General features: G+C 28.3%; 1 protein-coding gene across 1 annotated transcript in view; it reads left to right on the forward strand.

Moving 5' to 3' along the window:
* The window catches only part of LOC100215508 (peptidyl-prolyl cis-trans isomerase H), a 34133-nt gene extending 20204 nt beyond the window's left edge, over window positions 1–13929 (forward strand). The window contains exons 5-9 of the mRNA XM_065800030.1: window positions 1751–1846; window positions 11983–12015; window positions 13060–13114; window positions 13408–13448; window positions 13566–13929. Coding sequence (XP_065656102.1) covers window positions 1751–1846; window positions 11983–12015; window positions 13060–13114; window positions 13408–13448; window positions 13566–13634 — 294 coding nt within the window. The 3' untranslated portion in view covers window positions 13635–13929. The remainder of the gene's footprint in view (window positions 1–1750; window positions 1847–11982; window positions 12016–13059; window positions 13115–13407; window positions 13449–13565) is intronic.
* Window positions 13930–21132: the final 7203 nt, after the last annotated feature.

Raw genomic sequence — 21132 nt, forward strand, 5'->3', positions numbered from 1 at the left:
AGTAGTTAGGTCAGCATTGTCAAATGCCGACCCTAATTCCAAAGGCTGATATATATCTGTGTGTGTGCTTGTGATAAGAAACTAATTATGAATGCACTTTTATTAGAATGTCTTATTCTAAGTTTGTTAAAACTTAAAAAAAAATAACATAAAATTGTCTAAACTTTTCTGTTGCACTGAAACCTATTGAGAGTTTCTACTTGCCTTATTAAAGTTGATGAAACTACAACTGCTCTAAAATCTAACTGTAACAAAAAAGAAGTAGAAGGTACGATTAGTTTTAATAAAATAATATACTTTTATTGAAATAAAGGATCGTACCCTGAAATTCAACATAAAGATCCATATAAAACAGTTGTATCTACTTTCAGAAAATGATGGACTGTCATTTTTATTTAGTCTTGCAATCATGGCAGGACAAATGATCATCAAACAGAGTGACAGAAAACTTCATTTGACCTAAAATACATGTGCAGCCTTAGCTCATGTGTCATAGTTTTTTATAATCTAAACTTTTATTTCTGCAAAAGATTTTAAGATGCAATACTCGAACAATTTATGGCTGGCTTACTAGAAAAAATGGGTCAGTGGGCCCAAGGTGACATTTTCTAGCCAAAAAAGTTTATATTTTTTTTTATTAGAAACAGTTTAATATATTGAAGAATACCATCTGCAGAAAAAGTAACAATTAAAAAAAAAATTATTAAATATTTAAGCAAATTATTTAAAATACGTTATCACCCAACGAAATTAACAACAAAGATATAATTTAAATTTTTATTTTACGTAGAGTATTCTGTCATCGGCTCTTGCGACAATTCAATGTTACCAGATAGTAGACTTTATATTGTGTTATGTATCTTCTTTCTAAATGTGCAAATTAAAAGATCAGAATTGTTTTTTTTCCAATCGCATTTTTGTGTGAAATTTTTACAAAAGATCTTTAAAACTTTATTGGTATCCTCTTGAGCCTCTTCAGAAAATATACCTAATGGAAGAGTATATAATTCAATGACTTCATAGCATGAATCAAAATTTTTCAAGTGTTAAGTCATAGGTTAAGTGTTAAGTTAAGTCATAGGATACCAAAGGCACAGGTTTACAAGAACAAAGCAGTTTTCCAACAGAATATCTTAAATTTTAATGAATTAATGTTATAACCACACAAGCGTTCTCAAGAAAGGCGTGCCATGACCACGCATATAATATTTTATTTTGACAACTTGGCCACAACTCTATGCAAAATTTGAAAATTAGATTATTTAAAACATGTGCTGAATAAATAATTATAAAAATAAATACAGATAAAAAATTATAAAAAAAAATAAAAATCTTAATGAATGATAAAATAAATAATAAATAAACCAGAAAAATTTATAGCACAAAATTAATATCTTTAATTTAAGATTTAAGATGGTTTTGTAAAAGTTAAGCATCTTATATATATATATATATATATATATATATATATATATATATATATATATATATATATATATATATATATATATATTAGTGGTTGTTGTTTTTGGATGTTAAAAAGTAAATGGCCCCTTGTCCATTACTTTTAAACGTGCAAATTTTCTTCCAGAACATTTTCATCTTCTGGGGGAAAATTTAAAGGAAGAAATTATATTTCTCTTTTGAATAATTGTATAATTAGTTATTGAACATATCACCTCCTGCAGTAGGTGGTATAAATTTAATTATTATTCAAAAAAAATTTCTAAACAAGTTTGATTTATTTTAGGGTGATGGAAGTGGTGTTAGTAGCATATATGGTGGAATATCTTTTCCGGATGAAAATTTTAAACTAAAACATGATGCACCTGGTTTGTTATCTATGGTAAGCTTTTTAATTTCTGGAATTTTAATTAAGGCTTTATATCTCAGAAACATACAATAACAGTTAAAACCTAATCGTAAAAGTTTTACAAGTCTTCTATATTTTTTATTATTACGGAAAAAAACACTCTAATAGAACTCCTGTTTTACTGTGTTAATAAGGTAATGATAACAAATAATAGATCTTGACCAAAGATAATCCGCTGCAAAAAGGTGGCAGCTCTTCTTTTAAAAAGTGTTTTAGAAGGAGAGCTGCCACTCTCATAAAAGACATGTCAAGAAATTAATCCAAAGAATGTCGATTACCAGTAAATTAGACAATAATGGTGATTGTCCTTTCTGCCAAAATACAGCATCAGTAACAGAAAATGTTTCGTATGCAAATCAAGGTTTCATGTTGTTTGACCATTTATTACAAAAGAAGACAAAGTAGCTAGCAAAACTACAGTTTCAAATTTTCTTCTCCTTTCAACTAAGAAAAACTTTCTGTTTTTTTGTGATGTCTGCCTAACCAACCTCGAAATAAGTCTAATCAGAAGCATTAAAACTGAACACTCTAGAATGTAATGTTACAGAAATCAAAACTGAGCTCAATGAAATAAAACAACTGTTAAAAAAAATGCTCAAGTGATACTAAATTGGAAAATAATAATTTATTGTTCAACAAATAAAGGTTAAATACAATGGAAACTCCAACACCAGATTCTCTTTTAGTTATAGGAAAAATATCTGATGAAAAAGTTAACAAAGATAACATAGGTATAATCGAAAATAAAGTCATGAATATAAATATTCAGTTGAAAAATTCATATCATAATGAATCAGGTGGTCTTGTCCTAGTATGTAAGTCTGAAGAATCTAAAGACCAATTATTGAATTCTCTCAATAACACGAACAATCGAATAAAAATAAAATCACATCAATTAAACATGCAAAAAATTATTATTTTGTGGTTTATCTAAGGAATATAATGAAAATGATTTTGTTAATAAAAACAAAGTAACACTCGGATTAACTTCTTGCAGAATATATGACAAACTCAATGTAATGCGTTGTTTTAACTGTCAAAGCTTTGGACATTTTGCAAAGGAATGCAAGAAACAAGAACCAATATGTGCTAAATGTAGCAAAAAACATCGAACTGATCAGTGCTCTTCAATTGATAAAAAATGTGTTTACTGTGTTTTGGATAGACAAAATGATAATTTTCACTGTGCATTTGATATTAAATGTCCTTCACTTGATAGAGAAAAAAATACTCTGAAAGAAACACTGGAAATTAATTGTTTAAATGCCAATTTCAAAAGGATGATAGAACCTACATAAATTATGCTCACTATGGAATGTTTGCTCTCTTACTAATAAACTTCCAGGTGTAATGGAGCATATACTTGACCGGAATCCAGACATCAGTTTTTATTACCAAAACATGAATGAATTCTGAAAACAATAAAACAACAGCAATGATGAAAAATATGGATGTTTTTCTGCACAAAATAAGAAAAGAAATAAATAAAGAAAAAGGTGGTGGGGTAGGAATTATGTTAAAACAGTCAATTAAGCACAAACAACTACCAAATAAACAATTTCATTCCTTTGAACATGTGTATATTAAAATTACGGTAGCCAAAAGATCACTAATTTTAATTTGCATTTATAGACTAGTATTTGTCTCTCACATAACATTTCTGGATGAATTCATGAATTTACTTGAAACGATATGTTATGGCAGGTAATATAAACATGTTATAGCAGGTAATATAAACATACACTAAGACACTAAAGAACTATTTAGCAAAAGCTTCAAAGAAATACTGGATGTACTAAATCTAACATAACACATCAAAGAACCAACTCATAAAATGGGACACATATTAGATGTTGTTATAAACGAGCCAGATAAAATATCAGTAGTTATGCTCGCTGTAACAGACTTAGATTTGAGTGAGCATTTTAAAGTAGAACAAAAAATATAAAAAAATAATAATAAACTACACATACAGGAATTTAAAAACAGTGGGCATACAGTCCTTTAACAATGAAATATCAAGAAATATACTAGAAATATCATCAGCAGAAAATATGATATGATATATAAGACAAAATAATTATATATAACCAAATAATGAAAGATATTGTGCAGAAACATGCTTCTTTGAAAATAAAAAGAATAAAAATAGTCAAAACAGCTCCTTGGTTTGACGGAGAATATATGCAGCTTAGGCAAAAACGAAGAAAAGCAGAAAAATTATTTAGGAGAACAAAAAATGTGACAATTGACAAAAAAGAATAGACACCTCAGGAAAAAAACAACAATTGCTTATATAAAAAAAAGAACATTTTTCTCTAATTTATTAAATAAAAACGCTACAAGTAAAAATCTATTCTCATTGGTAAACAAGCTACTAGATAAAACTCAAGAATATGTACTACCAACAGCCAACTAGATTCAGACAAAAAACTAGCTAACAACTTCAGGGTTCGAATTAGCGTAAAAAAAATCTAATTGCGATTTTTGTTGTTGCTCATAACCCCTCCTCCACACCCGCCGGAGGGGAGGGGGCATTATTTATTTTAACTTATTTATAATAACATATATAATAAGTCTCATTTTTGAATAAGATGTCATAACATTTATGTTCAGCGGTTGTAAAGTAACTTTAGTTATAATTTACATTATTACTATAATTAAATTGCATTAAATCTAACGGCTGTATTTTTGTAAAATCAATGAACTTGATATAATCTTCTTTTAATTAATTATTTCTTTTTCTATTTTATTTACATATTTTAAACTGTTTAAAACAACTAGAATATTTAATTTTCTATAAATTTTTAACAGTAAAAAAAATTATTTAAAACTCTAACAAAACAATCTATAAATTTGAAACAGTTATAAAAAACTATTAAAAATGCGAAAGAAAAAATGTGTCTTAATAATAGAATCTTTTACGATCTAATACTTTTTTTGATTGCTAATAGATAAAGTATTAGATCGTAATCGTAAATATTTTGATCCTTTTGTAATCATTTCACTAGTTTAATGCTTTCACTAGTTTAATGCAAAAAATCATACGCCATTACAAGTTATTATTTAATATTTTAATTTTAAGGGGTTACAATGCGCTAAATAAAATTAAAAGTTGTCATAATTTTCTTCCTCACTTTCACTTTCTTCCAAATCCGATATTGTAAATGTAGCTAGATCAATGTCTGTTTTTCCTGACTTTCTTTTTCTTTTTTCCGGTAACGATGAAAATTTGCTGACAATCATCTAACTTTATCATTATACCATTCGTCCATAGCAGTATCAGGTTCAAATTTGTCAATCTCAGGACCTTCTTCACTTATCCGAAGTAGAGATTCTAAGAGATCTCGTCTAAGACAACTTCTCCAGTCAATTTTTATGCGATTCATACATGAAAACATTCGTTCTACTTTCGCATTTGTAAAAGGACAAATTAAAAATAGTTCAAAAATATCCCAAATTTTCCCAAATTTTCAAATAATACTCATTTTGATTGTTACTTATGATGGGAAACATGTATGCTTTTAAAATGATTCACTCATGAAGTATATAATTCAAATCACATCCTACGCCAATTAAAAATTCAGAAAAATGTTCAACAACTTCACCAATAGCTTTATCACCAAAAGTTCCATCTACCAAATGTATAAACAATGGTGATTTTTGGAGAAATTGAAAACGGCCTTCCATACATATGGTAATGTTTGCAATAATTAGCTTGTACTGGTCAAGAACATGGCTATTAACTTTGGTATATTGAGAAAGTGCAATATTTTGATAACATTGCTTTGAATCAATTGTCTCATTATCTTTAGACAGTTTTTTATAATGGGTTATAACACTTGTATCATCAAGCATGTCTAGCGAATTTTCAAGAAGAATTTGCAGCTTGGTCATTGCCCATGAACTCTTCTTACAGCTTTTACTGGATCATGAATATTGTTCTGAAAACTTAAACTCAGATGCCGAAGGGGAGATAAAACATCCAGATATTGATAAATGAATAGGCACAGACGCATTTTTCCATCGCTTTAAAAAACCCTTTAACTCTGCTCTCTTTGCTACCTGGGAGTCTGTTATAGCCAATGATTCAATATGTGTCATAAACACACCATAATTTTCTAAAGCAATTTTCATTGCTTTATACTTGTGATCAATCCACCGAGTTGCGCATGCTTTTGTTGGTTTCGGAACGCTATTACCCCAAGCTTCAGCTAATCCTTGTAGTTCTCGGTAGCGCTTTAGTGACTTTTGATACAAGTGATAAAGTTGTAAAAGTGGTTCGTCAACAGTTTTGAAGGCAGATAAATTTTCAAACGCATCTTTTAAAGCAAGTTCAAGTCGATGGTTAAAACAGTGTACAACTTCCAGCCAAGGAGAACTTTCCTTTAGTAATGCGCCTAAACCAGCATAAGCTCCTAGATTAACGTTAGCTCCATCAAGATTTACACCCAATAGATGTTTATAAGAATTGGTAATACCAACTCTTGTAAAAGCGTCTGTTATACATTTTTTCAGGCCAACAGCATTAGAATTCTCTGCCGTTTCAATAGATAAGAATTCTACTTTCGGACTTCCGTCTTTTAAATAAACAATGTAAATCAATTCCTGTTCGGATACATCTGAATCTGTGCTTCCATCACAGAGAACACAGTAAAATCTACAATTTTTTAAACATTCAGTTAATTTGTTTTTAATTACAGTGCCAATGTAATCTGTAAATATTGCAGCTGCACGGTCAGTGCCATAAGAATTTCCTAAATTTGTAACCTTATTCTTCTTTTCTAATGCAATCAAATAAGGATTATCTGTGAATGGACGCTCTCGTTTTACCAAGTAATACGCAATATTAAACTTTTTCCGTAACGAGTCAGCGTCTTTTACGGCCATTTTACGTAAACCACGCCTGATTGGAGTATTATGAATAACATGGTAAGATAATGAAACTGAACCTAATGTTATTTGTTGATGAATTCGTGTGGCCTCTTTATGTTGCGCACTGCTTAAATGCGATGCCAGTGAATCTTTTTTTATTGATATTGTTCCTGGTTTGATCCAGGTCATGGAAAATAATTTTGTTTGACTTATCCGTTTTTCAAATTGTTTACATAAACTGCATCTTAATCTTATAACTTCATTTCCATTTAAATCGTATTCTAACTCGCAGTTAAAATGTTTTTCCCACTTTTTAACTGTAGATAATCTGCATCTGTGGTCCTTATTTGCATCCATTTATTGCTATTAATTTAAAATTAGCAAGTGTACTAACAAACTTTAAAGTTTTTTTTTAACAACTATTTAGAGTCTATATTGCCTTCTACTATTCTTCACAAAATAAACTTATAAAAATATTATTAAATTTGTTCATAATGAATGAGCTAAATTGGAATAAAGCCCTTGAGAATTCGAGTTAAGAAAATGACAATCAATTAACTTTTATTTCTTTTTTCAATCAAAATCTTTTATTTCTTGATTCGAATAAGTATTTAATCGTTTGTTTTTTATAAATTTTTCCTTCCTTAAACAATCGGTCTTTTTCCTAATTGATTTTCTAAATCTTTTATTTTTCTTTCTTTTACTTTATGCTCCGCTTTAAAAAAAGTTATCGTTACAAAAGTCACTGCAGTTTTATACTGTAAAAGAACACTAAATATTCGCGAATAGGGTATCAATATTCTAAAATAAAAAAAGAATAATCACAAAAAAAAAAGAAAGATCGCGGAAAAACAAATTTTAAGAAAAAACTAATCGCGAAGTTGCAAAAACTAATCGCGATATGCTTAATTCGAGCCCTGAACTTAAATAATTATTTTACTGAAAAATCAGAAAACTCAGGTCTGGTCTTCAAATATCCCAAGCAAAGAAAAACACATCAGATTATAATGGGCAGTTTTTAAGAACTTTTGATCTAACAACATACAAAGAAATTTACAAAATCACCATGCCATTTGGAGTAAAATGTTCTCCTGATGATCCGATTCCTGCATATCTACTACAGATTAATTTACTACGGAATAGTAAACCTATCGCTAGAATCAAACAGTATGGATTGTCTAAAAAGTGCTATATTACTTCCAATAATAAACAAGTTAGACTCTGCCACAGATACTGAAGACTTCAAAAACTAAAGACCAGTTTCTAATTTAGTATTTATTAGCAAGCTAATAGAAAGAGTAGTTTCAAATCCTCTTGATTCCCACATGACAACAAACAATCTTCATATTGAATATCAATATGGGTACAAAAAACATCACTCAACTGAAATGCTTTTACTTAAGCTTACCAATGATATATTTAAACTCTTTGATAAAAAGCATACACCTTCAGTACTAATGTTACTTGATCTAAGTGCACTATTGATCACTTCGACACTATTGGTCAGCAAAAACTACTTGGACTATTAACCAGTGAAATAGGTATAATTGACTCAACCCACAAGTGGTTCGAATCATTTTTAGTTAACCGTACTCAAAAAGTTAAAATTGGCAATGGATATTCCATGAACTAAAATGTAAAATATGGAGCATCACAAGGTATTGTCCTGGGTTTAAAACTCTTAAAGATCTATATGAGACCACTATACAAATATCTGAACATAATCTATGTTAAAACTTTTGGATACTCAGATGATCATCAAACTCTAAAAGCATTCCTTCCTTCATCTCAATATAATGCACTAGTCCTAGGTATACCAAAATACATATCTAAATGTCTTGAATACATATCTAAATGGATGAGTGAATCATCCTTATGTATTAACCAATCGAAAACAAAAATATTAATTATGGCACCACCTAGCATTTAAAAAGATATTTTTATTAAAGGTACTTTTATTAACAAGAAATGAAGAAAATTTATTTGAGTTTCTTCATAAGAAACTCCCTTTTTATTTCTCAAGTTATGTATGATGCTTTCCTTTTTGTAAATCAAAACTCCTCTAATAATTTGTCTCATGAACTAAACTCAAAACCTTGAAGATGGAAAAATAGAAAATATAATTATTTTGAAGTTCATTTAATGAAATCCAAGTTTTAGTTAAGCAAATTATATTTTTTCAATTATAAATTCAAAATTCAAATTATATTTAAGGTATTTTCAGTTTCTCCTTAAAAAGCTAGGCATTTTGTTTGGGGAAAGAAAAAAAAAATTGAAAAACAAGTTTTTTTTTAAGTCTGTATTTATAAATATGAAACAAATAAATGCTTTGTAAAAGACAATGCGCATCTTCGGCACCAGAAACAGTAGTAGTTCTAGTGGAAAGTAGTGAAAACAGTGGACTAGTATTTCTAATCTGTAATTTAGACTTGTGTAATCTGGACACTTAGTATGAAAATTTGAAAAGAAGTGAAAAAGAACAAATCTTAGTGACATCATTGAATGAAAAGTTTTTATTGACTGTTTTTAAGTACAGCTTTTATTAAAAAATAATTTTTAACTGGTACCCTTGTACTTGCCTGTTTGTTTGATGAGTGCCCTAGTAGGCATTTTCGCGATTTTTGAGAGCTTTAGTAAAAACCCAAATTACATCAATCAAGAACTGTAACAGAAAAATTGTCACCGATCAAATGGCTAAAATATTAAATGGATATTTCCAATATGTATATGTAGAAGATAAAGATATATACATAAATATTGTAAACTATCAATTAGACATGTTATTTGATGCTGTGAAGATAGCACAAAATGATATAAAAAGAAGATTAAAGGCTCTTGATATATCAAAATGGATTGGAATTAGTTTGGTACATTTTTTTGTTTTAAAACATTGTAGTTCATCAGTTTTTATCCGCTTTGTTTATTACTTAAAAAATCAAGAGAAACGGAAAGAAAATGTTAGATTAACGAATGTTTACAATTATTATTTAAATTAACAGAATGTCTACAAAAATTGTTGATGTAAAGTTACCAGTATGGAATAGCTTTTTAAAAAGTAAGTTATTGGTAAGGACAGAAGATTTTTTATATATTATATATATATAAAAGCCTTCCTACTAAACCCGTGCAATTTTTTGTTTTCGTTTTATTGCATTAAGTGTTGCGAAAAAAAGTTTCAAAAACAAAGAAAGCAAATCTAACAAAATAACAAATTAAAACAAAATTAGAAAGAAAAAGAATTAATAGTTTAAATAATTTGTCTACTGTTTTTATTTTTGTTTCTTTAGAGGGGTTGTTATTTTCAGCAACAAAACTCGATTAGTCAAAAAAAAAAAATAGTTTTAAGTTGACATTAAATAGAATGATTTTCCTATATTTTATTTCTATATATATTTTATTTGTTTTTTTTAAAAGAAGAAAGCTAAAATATAAATTGCTATCTGTTTATAAAATATATTTTGTATAATTTTAATGTAACAAGTAGATATTGTCCCTATAAAAAAACGTCTATGCGATGCATGCGTATACTTTTATGTATAACTTTTTGTATTATGTAATTATATTTATTTTAAACTATGTATACGCATGTTTAGCTTATATGGATAAGGTGTTAACTTCATAAACAGAATATCCGAGGTTCGATTGCTACAACTTTCCAATTTCTTTTTTCTTTTAAATACTGCTAGACATGTGATTGCTTTGTAACCATTTATCTTTTCCTATTTGTATATAAAAAATATTTTTTTGTATTTTGTTAAATGATACACATCTCATCACATTCAGATTTCTTATACCATTTAAGTCTTTCAGTGAATTTTCTAAGTAAGACACACACACATATACATAGTTTTAAAGCTTCAATTAGGCCATGCTGTCTACACATTTTTCACATAGCCTTAATTGTTTCATATTACCTTTCTTTTCCGGTACGTTTTTTATTTCTGGCTCTGTGAGTGAAAAAAATAATTAGAAAAGTTGGATTTTGAACCACAAACATTCCGTTTATGAAGATCCAAATAAGCTAAACAAGCGATTTCATACATTTAGATAAATATAATTATATAATACAAAAAGTTATACATAAAAGTATACGCATGCATTACATAGACGTTTTCATATAGGGACAATATAAACTTGTTACATTAAAATTATACAAATATATTTTACAAACAGATAGCATTTTATTTTTTTGCTTTTCTCTTTAAAAAAAAAACAAATAAAATATATATAATTTTTTTTTTTTTTCTTTGTCTTGTCTAATTTTGTTGCTGAAAATAACAACCACTCTAAAATAAAAAAAATAAAAACAGTACACAAAATATTTAAGTTATTAATTTCTTTTTATTTGTTTCTATTTTAATTTATTTGAATTTCCTATTTTGCTAATTAGTTTTTTACGCAATGATTAATAAAATAAAACTTGCAAACGGCCATTTCCTAGTTGTCTAAGAATTTATGATATTTTCAAGGTTTCCAAGGTTCTTGCATTTCTTTATCTTGAGATAAAGAATGTATTTTTGTTAGATTACATTTGTAGTTTGTAGTTCAAGCTCGGAATCCCAATTATGTAAAAGATATCAAAGTTGAAAAAGCTCAAAGTAGAGCCACTAAAATGATGCCCGAACCAAGACATCTGAGATATAATTAAAGAATAAAAGTTTTAAACTTAACAACCTAAGAGGTTTGGAAACTAAGAGGTGACCTTATACAACGATATAAGTTGTATAAAGGTTTTGAATCTATTAATATAAAAAAGTTCTGATACATTTGTATTCAATTAATACACTTAGTCTAAAAACGGTTTGTATTAATTAAATGCATTTGTGCAACTTTAATTATGAGTCTAAAATAGATGTTTAATATTGTATAGAGTATGTTTTAAGGAATAAGTGTGATTTATTTATCTTTTTAGTATATTGTATTGTATGTATAAGTACTGGTTTATTACTCTACTTTTTATTAAGTTTTAGCATTTTTAACGGATTTAAAGATAAGTGTTAGTTATAGTTTTGAAATTTGTGTTTATTTTACTATTTCCACCAAGTTGGAAATGGTTCAACAAAATGCAAAAAACTTTTTTTACTATTTCCACCAAGTTGGAAATGGTTCAAAAAAATGCAAAAAACTCTTTTTTAAAGGGAATTGGTTGTTTACAGATATTTTGATATATTCTGCATATCCAGTTGTATTATTATACAAGTTATATCTAGCACACCTACTTTTTTTTTTTTAAGGCAAACAGTGGTCCAAACACAAATGGTTGTCAGGTAAAATTTTTATTTTTTTAAATCATTTTACTAAATATGTTTTTCAAAAAACATTTTTGTAAATTAACTCATTTATTTGTACTGTAAAATGTAAATTTAAACATAATTTTTTAAAAGTTAAATTCTGCCAATAGCTTAAACAGCACTAGCAAAAAAGTTTCCAACAAAAATATTTTAAGCAAGACTAGTAAGAGATTCCAACAAAAATGCCAAACAAAAGTGTGTTAGGCAAAACAAAAATTATAAATAAAACAACGAGGAAAACAAAAAAGGTTAACTTAATATCATTTACAATAACAAAGTTGTAAACTTTTTAATATTAAAAAAGTCTAATCACATGAATGAAAGGCAAATAATTTGATGTACTTTCTTGCATCTTTTTAATTGTTATTGTGTATTATTAATGGTCATGCATAAGTTATGTATGTCTGAGTTAAGAATAATATGATCAGGATTATCCTTTTCTGGATATTTTCGGTCAAGTCTTATATTGAAATAAATTCTGAAATATATTATGTAAATTTATTAGCAAATAAATTTTGGGTTATTTAAATAGAGCATTACCTTATACCTAATCGACCCTATAGAAACAAGGTAGCAAAAAAATAATATTCTAATTTATGCAAAGAGTTGTTAAGAATTTAACAAAGCTCTACTTTCGTTTTAATGTGGTTAAATCATTTTTCACTTTAAAAGCGTTTTAATATTGTTTATCAAGTTTTCATATTTACTACTTACTACATATTTTATTCATAGTTAACAATTTTACTATGAAGCAAAAGTTATTTTGTGAAATAAAATTTTTTTTAATAAACTTTTTTTTTTAATTTCTTTCTCTTACAGAGCTTATATTTCTCTGTTAAATAGTTAAATAGAAAAGAAATAATTGAATTTGAAAATTGTGTTGGTTTGACTAACACTTACTTATTATTTGTAGTAAAAAAAATTTAAATAAGTATATTTATATGAACATATATGTATAAATTTATATATGAATAGTTTTCCGCTCATAATTTAAATTCAAAATAATTTTTTTGGTTATAGTTCTTTATTACCTGTGCAAAGTGTGACTTTTTAGATGGCAAACATGTTGTATTCGGTAATTATTTGTATATTTGTTGCATTGCTGTTTTATGAGTTTCGGATGCCCTGTAGCAGACATTATTCATTTTAAAAATTTTTTAAAAATATCTTAAAAATGGATTTTTGGATCTGCCCCACTACCCAAAATCATAAAGCGGCATTTTTCTAATAAACGATATTCTGATTTTTTATTAACGATAATTTGATTTCTAATCTTAGATATGTATAATATGATTTTTCTAATATTCTGATTAATTTTTTCTAATGTTATTGTTGCGCATTATGTAAAAATAAAAAACTATTTTACAGGGAAAGTTATTGATGGTTTACTTGTAATGCGGAAAATAGAGGTTTGCTGAATTTTATGTTTTTTTGTCTTATTCAACTATTAATTTTTATGTTTTTTGTCTTGCTTAATTGTTATGTGACTTGAAGTTAAATTAGTGAAATATTTAAAACAATTGTAGAATGTTGCAACTGGTGCAAATAATCGACCTAAATTATCTGTTGTCATCACACAGTGCGGAGAAATGTAGTGTTGAAATCGGAAAACTTTGAAATAATTTAAATTCAGAGTACATTCAAAGCACGTCAAACTTGATAAAGTATCGAGCTACGTCCAAAAACTGAACTCTTTTGCAGTTAACTTTATAATGATGTTGATCTTTAAAAGGAGTAACTTTTTAGAAGAGTATTAACTTTTGTTCAACAGATTACCGTTGACTAAAGTTGTTGTTGCGGCATTATCTTTAATTCAACGCTTGATAAAAATGACCATACACTTTTCATTTCACTTTTCTTATGCTGTCGTTTTTTTTGTTTTTTTTTAAACACGATATAAAAACAGATCACCTTATACGTAACGATAGTGAAGTTAAAGATAAAATGTACAGAGATAATACTAAAAATTTATATAGAAAAATCATATAAAAAGATCTTTGTGTACTTTGAAATTGATGATGTCAAATAGATTTCATTTAAGTAAATAATTACATTATTTAAAATAAAAATGCGTTGATATTGTGATTGTGCTGATATGCGTTGATATTGTGATAATGCGCTAATATGCGTGAATATTTTGTGAGCAGTCTTTATTCTTGGCAGCATAATGACTTTTTAAAGATTAACGAATTAATAAAGATTAAGTGGATTGACTTCTTCCAACTGGTACATTCAACAAAGTTTTTTTTTCCTAGTTTGTTCGATAGGTGTGTTGCGAAAATGCCATTTTGTTGATGTTTAACGCAGTTTTTACACTATTTTCCCCCAAATTTTGTAAAACTTATTTTTAAATCCGAATTTATTGCGATAGGTTTAGTAACAGCTCTTTAAATCAGGAACAAGATCCTGATTTAAAGTGCTGAATTAATTCAATCCTTGTGCATTTCCAACACAGTTAAATCAGAAAGAAAATATTGATGCGGAGCATGTTCTCGGCAATTGCGGGTAATTTAAAGATACGTTTTTGATATATTTATCATAAGCTTCAGTTGCAGCTGAATATTTTCCTCGTTTATCTCCTGCAGGAGCTATGCCTGAAATTATAGTTGATTTTAATTATAGATGATTTCATTAAAGACGTAAAGATGCTATCAATTTTTTAGGATAGCCTCAAATTAAAGTTACAATATAAACTTTATTAATTCTTTAGCATTTATGAAATTAAATGTGCGCCTCTGGTTGTCTTCGATTTCCTCAACTGTGATATTTTATTTAATCTTACGGATTACTCGTGCATATGAAAATTGCCATCTGTTATAAAAGGTCAAGTTTAAATATTACTTTTAAATATGTTGCTTTTAAGAAATGCGCTCCTGTTTACAATTCCAAGAATTATCATTAAATTTATGCTTTCAAACGAAAAAACGATTTTTTTTTTTTTTTTTTCAAGGTTTAACCGGTTCGCACTTCCTCAGTATTGAATTATGTTCTAGAGTTGTTCAGCATCATTGTGTAGCATAACTTCATGAGGAGAACAGATATCATTTGAATAACCAGGATCTTTGACACTGTTATTATCTGCTTCTCCAGATTCATCGCCTGGTTCTTACAACCATTTTATATTTATTTTATAAACGCTATTTTAGTTTAATTGCAGATTTGATGTCGCTCTAAGATCCTCCTTGAAGCAATATACTCCTTGAAGACTAAAACTGAATGTCACAATTTTCTTTAACGGAAATGCCTTTAAAACACAAATCGCTGAAGGCTCGCAAGTTAAATCTAAGGATATAGATGTGCATAGTTGTGGAGAAATGATAGCGGATATCTTTGAATTTATATTAAGTTCAATGATTGTGGCAGAATCAAATGAAGTTTTTTCCATTGTCTGTATAGGATCAATATTAACTTCTGTTGCTTTAAGAGTCTCAATAGAATCCGAGGTTTCAAACGTTTTGGTTAAATCAGTACCAACTTTTGATGTTTTAACTATTTTTGTTTGATTGATAAAAATTTCGGATGCACCGATTGTTTCAGTTGGTTTGATATTAACATTTGATACTACAATTATATCCTATGGATCCATAACACTTTTAAGATTTCAATCATCAATACCAACTTGTCGGATGGTGTATATTGTCCATTCTAGCAGTTGAACTGCAACGACTTTAGGCTTTTCGAAGAGATGTTTACAAAAACTTATTTTGATAGACTCCTATTTTGCCTTTATTTTCCGTCTAATCTGACTCTCATTTCTGAGAGTTTGTAATTTTTGTAAATGTGCTTCATTGAGATTTTCGCTATAATTTCTTTTGATTTTCTTCATCACTTTTAACTTTTTTGAGTGCCAAAACAACAATTTTTGTATATAAGAAGACAGTTACATGATTGTAATTTTATAAGAATAATAATTCAAACGAGACAAAGCAAAAGTTAGGTACTATAATTATACAAAAATATTATAAACTAAATGCAATTTCAAGCTAAATTTTTATTATTATAAAAATTATAATAAAAGTGTAACTGTTTAACTAAGCACGTGCAATTAATTAGATCTTTTTAAACGACATCAGTATTATACTGAGTGTTTCCACTACTCAGGGGCGGATTCAGACATATATTTTGGTATTTGACTAACTAAAATTTTTGGTTTTTGGCTCGACCAACTAAATTTTAGTATTAACTAGTATTTTAGTATTAGTTTTAGTATTAACAATTTTTGATTTTTGGCTTGACTAACTTTTGGTCTTTGGTTAGACTAAAACTTTTGGTTTTTAGCTAACTAAAAATGGGGGCCGATCGCACTTGACACCCCCTCCTTTCCCACTATTTTTTTTGAACGTTGTTATTAATATATTTGATATTGGAATATGAGTTATAATAATAAAAGTTATTTAAATGTAAATAATTAAAAATGTTAAAACATAATAATTATAATAAGTTACAATAATATAATTTATTTTTTGCAAACTTGTTAAGATCAGCTATAACTAGTTTTTAGTACACTTAGTTTGCCAGTGAATTACAAATTTACATAATTTGTTTGTCGATGTATCATTCAGCGACTTTTTTACAATTAGTTTGTACGGTTGCCGTTGAGTATACCATAGTTGATACCGTTTAGAATACCAAAATACCTATTGATTTTGTCTTGACTAGATTTGCACTACTGCTGATTAGGTGATTGAGTTTTTGCTAACTTCATACAAATTCTGTATGATTTTAAAAGTTTGGTGATGGATTATTAAAATATTTGATTAATTGATATTATACCTACTTTTTTATTTATTAACTCTATTATTATTTTTTTAAATTTATTTAAAAAAATACTACTACTACTTATACTTTATATTATTATGATTGTTTTTTATCATTGCTAGTGCAATTGTAACTAATTTTTAACATGTTTTTACTTGAAAGTCAAAAAAATTATAAATTTAATCAAAGATAATTTGATTATTTTATTTCCAATATATTATGCCTGTCCCATTTCAAATATGTAATTAATTTTTTTTTTTGTAAGCATCTGCACTTCTAGCAAGGCTGCAAGCAACCACTATTAGAGTTGGAATTTACTAGAAGAGAAAAGATGCAAGACAACGATTAAGAGACGACTTAAAAGATTGCTTTTTGATTAACAACGATTAACAGACGACTCAAAAGATTGCTCCCTTTATCTTGTTTATCTTGATATGAATCAGCAAAACAACATAAACGAAGCTAATTCCAAAGAACTGATGTTCGAGGAAAAAAACTTAGACTTTTTGGAGCACTTAGGAACAGTTACAGTAAAAGGATGAGACTTAAATGACGAGTAACCTGAGAACGAGTTTTTGTGCCATCAAGCTTTGTAAAGAGATGCAGCCTTAGCAGATGCTAATTTTACAATGGATTTGAGATATGGTTTCCATTAAATAATTGGAAATAAGAATTAATACTAAAAGGCAAAGGGTAAATAACTTATAAAGTACATTACCGTTTATAAATATTGGAAGATCTAGATTATTGCGATAACGGTTAGTTGAAAAACCTTATGTTTTATCTGAGTTAACGTTCACCAGCCACCGAGAGTCCAATGCTGTAGCAATCCTTGAACAATGCTGTGAAATCCTTTTCAAGCTCAAATGCCCCCCTCCAAGTAATCAGAGAGTGTTGGCTTCTTATCAAGACAAGATTAAATAGTTTTCTCATCAGCGAAAAATGGCGCCGTAGAATTTCTGGAAGATTGTTACTGTAAATTAATAAATGTATAGGGCCAAGGATAGAACCTTGAGGAACCTCTAAAATTATAGGAAATGATCGAAACTTATATTGATGATCAAAAAGTTATTAGATTCAAGATCAGAAATTAAGTGTTTGTTAATAAAAGACTCAAAAAATAGAAATTAACAGATGCTGCTTTCCAGCAGGCTGGAAAACAAGACAATGTTAAGTACTTGTTAAATAGTTTTGAAAATATAGACGACAGCTCCAGAGAACACTTCTGCAAGACTATAACAGGTATGTTGTCCAGTCCACAAGTTGTAGAAGAGTCTAAGGAGGAAATCATACATACAGAAGCTGAATTATGCTAATTCCATTTTAAATTTAGTCTATAAGTTAAATTTAGTATAAAACTATCAGTGTAACCATCAAATCATCATAAAAGAATTAATTATAAGAATAATCTTTTAGTGTTCAAAAATTATGACCAAACAACTTGTAACCCCTTTAAATTGATGGGGGTTCAAGCTTTACACGTTTTACGATTCCCACGATCTGTAGCTATTGATATATCAATAGCTACAGATAACACCGTTGCCTTCTCCATAGGCTCTCTTCTTACGGTGTATCAGATAACACCTATAAGATGATTGAATCCTTTCAAACCAATCGTAGTATAAATACAGATATAATACCATTATAATACGATATATATATATATATCGTAATAAATATCGATATATCGCAAGCTACAAAACTGCGATATCTAGCCATCAATTAGCTACAGATTTGTCGTTATGTTGTAGTTCACTACAATGCTACGATATGTAGCATATATCGTAGTAATATTGATATCTAAAAAGCTACGATATTCAGATAGCGACATATTGTAATAAAATCGTTGTGTCGTAAGCTCAATTATTTTCATAAATATATTAGATCCAATACTAAAAAACGAACTTTTATGACGTAAAACGCAAAATGAAACGATAATGTGATAAAAAAATTGGTATTAAGTTATTAAAGCTAGCTGTTTGCTGGCTCATTTCCTACCGGGAAGTTATTAAAAGAAAGATTAATCTAACAAGATTGTGATTTTTTTTGTGATTCTTGATAGTTTGAGCATTTGTTAAAAACTTATCCAGTCAACTTTTAAGAGAGTAACCCACTTCAATTACAGCTTTTAAAGTCAACAAACTACATTTCAAAATTTTGCTTTTTCAACGCAAAGACGCCATTTTAACTTGCTGTTGGAATAATTATACTACTAAGTCCCTGATTTCAAAAGATTTTTGGCTTTGTTTTGCCTTTAGTTAGTCTATTATACCTCCTTGGTTTAACAACTCCTAAAGGAAAATCTCGAAGAAAGATAATTGTCTTTTGTTGAAATTTTAACACTACTTAAAAAGTCATGATACTTTAATGAATAAAAGGGGTAAGGGGGGGGGGTGTCAAGTGCGATCGGCCCCGATTTTTAGTTAGCTAAAAATCAAAAGTTTTAGTCTAACCAAAAGCCAAAAATCAAAAATTGTTAATACTAAAATTAATACTAAAATACTAGTTAATAATAAAACTTAGGGGGTTAGGGGTTCCTACCAGTGTAAATTCCGGCATTGTTAATGAATACGAAATGCCAATGCCATTGTTAATGAATACGACATGCCTGATTTAAAATTAAATAAAAATAAAAAACATTTTTGTGGGGAAACATTTTTATTATTCAATAACAAAAATGTTTATTATTGATTAATAAAAGACTCACTGTACGTGTACACCACTGTCTATCACTCAATTTTAATATGTCATCATTTATTACTAACTTAAAATAACTTTTAATATGGGCTCTATTTTGTTCTTTAATCTCAGTCATCAATTTTTGAATTTCAGAAAAAACGTAACGGCAAGTATCACGAGTAATTAAATTGATTATATTTGTTATTGCTTGCTTTAAATCGTCAATATTAGTTACTTTTTGTCAAAATGCTCTCTGTTTAACATATCCCAACAAAAAATCATATGGTATTATATCTGGGGATTGAGCAGTCCATTCGATTTGACACCATTAGCCAAACCATCTTTCTGGAAACTTCTTATTCAACCAAGCTCTAACATCAGTAGTGTAGTGTGCAGGAGCTCCGTCTTGTTGGAAGTAGATTCGTTTAACAATGCCCTTTGAAACCAATACTGGATGAAAAAATTATTTAAGCATCTAAATGTAGTTTTAGCCGTTGATAACTGGTTCTTCAAAAAAGTATGGCTTGTACGACGTAGTTTGAAGACATAGCACACTAAACGTTGACTCTCAGACTGTGCTGGTGGTATTCTTTCACAGTATTTAATTTTTTGAGACTCCAAATTTGGAAGTTCTGTTTTAAAATTTTACCGGATATATGAAAAAGGGTTTCATAAAAAAAAATCAAGTTTTCTAAAGTATGGTCCTCCGAGAGCGGCAGCGGGTCTTTGGCAGTTTGGGCTCCACGATAAAAGCTTTTCTCATATAATTTCTGGTTTATTTGGATTTTATATTTGACTAAAGAAACATTTACAAATATAAAGTATTATGAATGGCTTCCCAGGATAAATATAGTATGGCAGCTCAGTTACTGTTGCGTTTGGCTTATCGATTAAAAAATCACATATCTGGTTTTGTATGCTTTCATCGCTTTTACGTGGTTGTCCTCTTTATCTCGGTCTTCAACTGACCGAGTCTTAAGAAAACGTTATACGTTGTAGTTATTGTCCTTGGATACTGTATTTTGACTTATTTCCCGCTTTAGGCATCTCATAACCTCAACGGTTTTTTTGAATTTTGCTATTAATACTTAACCAATTATTAATAACTAATTTCGAATTCTGACCCAAAGGTATTTAATACTAACTTAAACTGATAACTATTTCTACATAATACAATATTATATCAGATATATAGAATTTATTTTTGCGTTAAAAAAGTTTAGGCAAAAAAGTAATTTTAAATATATAAATATTTAAAATTACGTTCGTATTTTTTTTTTCGATTTGTTCTCTTATTTTTAGGAGCGATTCTGAAGTTTTAGATTCGAACTAAAAAGTTGATACTAAAAAAATAAACCAATTGTTTTCTATTAGCAAGTATAGGGTAACTTAATACAGCATTTGGGAGGGTTAAGGAGGGAGGGGGGAGGGGGATTGGGGTCCTAAAACTGAAGAATAGTAATCCGTTGTTTCATAAACAATTCTAAATATCATTTCTTTTAATATTTACAGTCAATTTTTAGGAGATTCATGTAAATTTAATTTTAGGAGATCAAATTTTGATACATTATTCATTGACGCTTAAGATTGACATTCAAAACGATATGTTATCTGGATGACCATTGGATGCATTATTGGGTTATATTTATCAAGTTG

This window comes from Hydra vulgaris, chromosome 06 (genome assembly GCF_038396675.1).
Source record: "Hydra vulgaris chromosome 06, alternate assembly HydraT2T_AEP".
Taxonomy (NCBI): domain Eukaryota; kingdom Metazoa; phylum Cnidaria; class Hydrozoa; order Anthoathecata; family Hydridae; genus Hydra; species Hydra vulgaris.